The sequence below is a fragment of the Austrofundulus limnaeus genome, unplaced genomic scaffold, assembly GCF_001266775.1.
Source record: "Austrofundulus limnaeus strain Quisiro unplaced genomic scaffold, Austrofundulus_limnaeus-1.0 Scaffold20, whole genome shotgun sequence".
NCBI classification, from domain to species: Eukaryota; Metazoa; Chordata; class Actinopteri; order Cyprinodontiformes; family Rivulidae; genus Austrofundulus; species Austrofundulus limnaeus.
In genome coordinates, this window is record NW_013952422.1 from 2,868,472 (window position 1) to 2,873,730 (window position 5,259).

The 5,259-nt window shown below is 39.9% G+C and overlaps 1 protein-coding gene across 1 annotated transcript in view; it reads left to right on the plus strand.

Annotated features, from left to right (window-relative positions):
- Nucleotides 1-5,259, plus strand: part of cercam (cerebral endothelial cell adhesion molecule) — a gene marked incomplete in the record, with an annotated part of 13,518 nt that overhangs the window by 1,587 nt on the left and 6,672 nt on the right. Inside the window, 7 exon segments of the mRNA XM_014003870.1 lie at nucleotides 1,071-1,188; nucleotides 1,305-1,439; nucleotides 1,521-1,725; nucleotides 4,050-4,169; nucleotides 4,265-4,341; nucleotides 4,494-4,600; nucleotides 4,884-5,016. Of these exon segments, the coding sequence (XP_013859324.1) occupies nucleotides 1,071-1,188; nucleotides 1,305-1,439; nucleotides 1,521-1,725; nucleotides 4,050-4,169; nucleotides 4,265-4,341; nucleotides 4,494-4,600; nucleotides 4,884-5,016 (895 nt within the window).

Below are 5,259 nucleotides of genomic sequence, written 5' to 3' on the forward strand. Positions count from 1 at the left end.
GTATATATTAAATATATATACTGTATATATTAAATGAAAAAAGCCAGACTTCCTTGTAGTTTTGTTATAAACGATGCTACAACAGTCTCTCTAAAGGACTTTCAGAGTCGTTCTTTTGACGTTGTCGTGTTTTTACTCAGTTTCAGTCCAGCCTGACAGTTTTCTCATGCTTTTCAACAGAACCATTTACCTCTGTGTAGATCACTCAGACATTAAAATATTGTCCCAAATTTAAAATATAAACTTGTTTTAACTTATTTTTTTAAAGTGGTAATCTAGTTAGTTTGTTACCATCAGTTAATCACAAAGACTTGGTTTCAACTTTTATCTTTGAAAGTTGCTTCATTTAACATGATTTGGGACTACTTTCACATAAACAAGTTGATTAAATGGTTTAAAAAAAGACTTTAGCTTTGGTGCCTGTTTTTTGTTTTTGAATCATCAAATCAGTGTTTAGAGCTCCAGTAAATTTAAACACACCTCAGAGGAACGAGGTCGGTGCTGAAAGTCTGTTTAAGCAGCCTTAGGTAGAAGAAAGCTCAGAGAAATGTTGAACAAGAACCACCTGGCTCTTTGGAAGCAAATACTAAAAGAAAATGTTTTTTTTTTTTGCACAGAACTTGTATCTGTTAGTTATTAAGTCTGACTGAACTCAGCTAACCTGCTCCAGTTTAGGTAGAAAGATTCTTCTTTTGCTTTTCGGTCAGCTCTTCCTCTGTTTTGAACTGTTTTTAGGTTTAATCTGATGCTTTACATGCAGTAGATGCCTTTCATCTGAACATGTTTTTATAAAATCAAGCAGTGGTTGCATCACTGTGCATAAAAAAACAAAACATGACCTTCAGTTTTGTACTTATTTCTTTAGATTTAAATTGAAAATAGAAAATGCATTAGCATCTAACGTTTCAGTCTAACTCGGTTATAAGGACATTTACGGGATTCAGCCTCCAGCACAGTCCACGTCCTGAGGTGATCCATACGTCAACCAAAACCTAATGAGTTCCTGCTCCTGCATCACCAAATTGAATGAAAATTCAAAAACGGTAACGGTAAAATTTCCTCTTCCTCAGGTCGTACGCAGGAGAACTGGGACCCAAACACTGGCCCAACAGCAGATATGAGTACGTGATGAAGCTCAAGCAGGCGGCGCTCAACTTCGCCAGAAAACGCTGGGCTGACTACATCCTGGTTTGTTAGAAAATCTGATTTTTTTTTTTTTTTTGGGACAGCTGTGTCATTTGCTTTTTTCTTTGAGTTTGATTATTGAACACCATCATTTCATTCTTATTTCATGTTCGTTTCAGTTTGCAGACACGGACAATATCCTGACCAACCCAGACACCCTCAGCCTGCTGATGGCAGAGAACAAGTCTGTCATCGCCCCCATGCTGGACTCTCAGGGAGCGTACTCCAACTTCTGGTGTGGCATCACTCCACAGGTGAGCAGCCCATCACCTCRAAAAGTTGATCCTTTCCACGTTTTCCTGCACGCTTCAAGTATCTGCCTGGGTTTTTTGCAGGGTTATTATCGTCGGACAGCAGAGTACTTCCCCACACGTTACCGTCACAGACTGGGCTGCTTCCCGGTCCCGATGGTCCACAGCACCCTGCTGCTGGATTTAAGGAAGGAGGGCATGAAGAATCTGGCTTTCTACCCTCCTCATGAGGACTACTCGTGGCCTTATGATGACATCATTGTGTTTGCCTTCTCCTGCCGTGCTTCAGGTTTGTCTTTATTTATTACCAGTTGTTAGAAAAGACTCAGCACTTTTTCATAGATTGTAGAAAGAAATGGACATCCATTAAAATATCCCTAAAACATCCAGGTAGACATCTTTATTTAAAACTTTATGATCAGATTATTTTGGTTAGGGATGCACGATGTATCGGTATTGATATCAGTATAGGGCCGATATGTAAAACTGGGCCGATGTTAACGTCCGATCTTGATTTCCCACTTTTTATCTTTGAGTTTCTGTTCTGGGAGGGGAGATGGTTGGTTGAGCAGCATCTGTTTGATCATGATAGTGATATTGACGCTGTGTAGCCAGGAATAACTGAAGTAGGAGCCATGTCAGAGTTCTGGTTGTTTATTTATGGTTTCAAAAAAAGACCCAGGTGTGTTTGTGCGTATATGTATAATATAATTTGTGTGTTTGTGTAACATCTGTAAATATCGGTTATCGGACATAACAGCAATAATTATATCGGATATCGGCTGAATTTTTATAYCGGTGCATCCCTAATTTTGGTTTATTTTGACAAACTTGACTGTATGAATGGCTTTCTGTAGGTTTGTTAGATTTGTGTTTATTGATGAAATGACAGAAAACAAAGCATATTGTTTAATTCTGGATAAATCATTGACACATGATGGATAAACTCCTCAAACACGCCACAAAAGACACCCAGTTTGGAGTTTTCAGGGGATGAAAGGCGAATATATTCAGCTGCACGATTTAATCACCAATCATTCTGACTGAATGCGATTTTATGTAATGAAAACAACAATTAAGTCAATTTATGTCTAAGCAACAGAAAAATGATGCATTGGCTGTGTCCAAAACGACAGGCCGGGTCCTCCGGAGGACCCAGACTCCCCGGTCKCGGCGGGCCGGGTCCTTGGTAGACCGGGAAGACCGGAAAAAAAGAGGCTGTGAATTTGGACGGTCTACCCTCCCCTCCTTACCCCGGTGTACGTCATGTCACCTAGCAACTGTGACGACGCTAAACAAGCAAACTTAAATCAAAACTAGAAAAATATCAATACATTAGCATTATTAATATCACAAAACTATAAAATTAACTTAAAGGTAACATTTGAAGAACTAATTGACCCGCTGTAGGTGCATGTTTATTTCGCGTTTTTTTATGATAAAAWTAATATTTAAAAACATGTCCATACAAATGATAAAAGTATTAGAATTACAACCGCTAATTTTTTTAATTTCCATATCACCATATTTTTATTTAAAATGTATTCTTTTCTCTCGCTTCGTCCGCCATTACTAGCTTAAACAAATTTCCGGTCGGGCCGCAATGCATTATGGGATATGCTGGGCCGGGAAGGATCCATCGGACCTGTCCTTCAAATCGGGGAAAAGGAAGGACGTATTTGTCGGACACATTGGAGGAGTCTTCGGTTTTGGACGTCCTTCGTCGCGGCACTGTGACGTATGCGGCCGACGAATTCGGCCTTCGGAGGACCCGGCCTGCCGTTTTGGACACAGCCATTAAATGCCTGAAAAATCACCACAGGAGAGGAAGCTAATTATTAGCTAAAAATGCTTAGAAAACTATTTTTGTTCATATAACACAGGAGTGTCAAACTCATTTTCACCAAAGGCCACATGAGCGTTATGGTGGCCCTCCATGTGCAATTAAATTTTTATGTTTTGTCTTTAACTTTGAAACATCATGTTCTTCGTCTCATTGCTACGGCTGAGCACAGCTAACAAACAATAGCTGAGCTCTACGTGGTATTTCCTGCGTAGAAACAGCTTTTTAACACATCGCCTTGAAATAACGTGAAACAAATAATACAGAAATACTATTAAAATTAAAAATAACAGAGTTTTACTCACTGAGTTGTGGCGAGTTGCCGCCATCTTCTGAACTCTCCCACTTTCCGACAGGGAATTCCCACTGGAGTGGTGTTCCAGTTTAAATTTGCGACATGTAAGTGGGGATGTTCCTACTTCCCAGTGCAATCGGGCTGCAGCAAAAACAGCTGCCGAAAATTCAGCAAAATATCAACTTTACGAGGTGAATTTTGCCGTCTACATTTGACCCTTGTTCTCCTCCACCTAGTGATAGGATACTTTCATTTAGTGGGTAAAATAAATTGGCGTGCATTATGGGAGATGGGGTTCACATCTTTTGAAGTTCTTGGGCCACATTTGGCCTGCTGGCCTTGAGTTTGACACGTGTTTTAAGGGTATAAYCATCTGTTAAAGTATGTTCAAGAAAAGTATTTATAGTTATTTCTAAATTTATTAGGGAAGTAAAAACTCATGGCTTTCTTGGTTGCTCRTTTTGTTGCTGCTCAGCGATCCAGATGTATCTGTGCAACAAGGAACGCTACGGCTACCTGAACGTTCCGGCTAAACCTCACCAAACCCTGGAAGACGATCGCCTCAACTTTGTCCACGTCCATCTCGAGTCCATGAGTAAGAAAAGGACTAAAAATCTTGAAAAACCTCTTTTCTAATCAACCACATGTGCTTTTAAGGTCAAGCTGTGTTTTTTAACTCATGTTTTACAGTTGATGGGCCACCCATGTACCCCTCAAGATTYGTTCACATGTTCCCAAAACAGAGAGATCTGATGGGATTTGATGAGGTGAGAATTGCAGAAAAAGCTTTTTGTTTTATATTCACTGCTTTTTTTAACGGTGCTTACTAATTAAAAGCAGCATATGACTGAAATGATGGGAAGTTTGAAACAGAAAACGACGTGCAGCTCTAACCTGACGTTTGTCCTTTTGTCCTCAGATTTATCTGATTAATCTGCGGCGCCGGTCGGACCGAAGAGACAGGATGTTGTTTTCTCTCAACGAGCTGGAGGTTGACGTCAAAGTGGTGGATGCTGTGGATGGAAAGTGAGCGAATGCTGACCCTCAAAATGTTATTTGCCGTTTTTTTGCTCTCAGAGTGCAAAGATTGATCCTGCATTACGTAGTTTTCTGTTTGTTGAGGCTCCGTTTATCATCACTTGAAGCAAGATCTAAAAAAGTATAAACAYGTCTATCTGTGCAGTGTATGCTCATTTATAAGATTTGTAGGTAAAAATAAAAAAAAATGTCAGTAATGTTCAGTCACAGATTCATTACGAGATTAACAGCAGTCATTTATTTGTGTGTGTGTGTGTGTGTGTGTGTGCAGTGCACTGAACAGCAGCGACATTAAAATCCTGGGTGTGGACCTGCTGCCAGGTTACTACGACCCGTTCTCCGGACGCACGCTCACTAAAGGGGAGGTGGGCTGCTTCCTCAGCCATTACTACATCTGGAAAGAGGTGAGCGATGTCAGCCACACCCTGATTATTATGATACCATCATCAGCATAAAGATGAAATATCAGCACTGATACACCAGAAATCATAAACAAGTCTTTGTTTATCCTGCGGAGGAACACACATTAGTGCTGTCCTAAATGATTATTTTTCTCTCAATTAATCTAACGATTATTTTTACGATTATTCGATTAGTCTAACGACTATTTTTTTGATTCATTAACGATTATGTTTTGTTGATCGAGT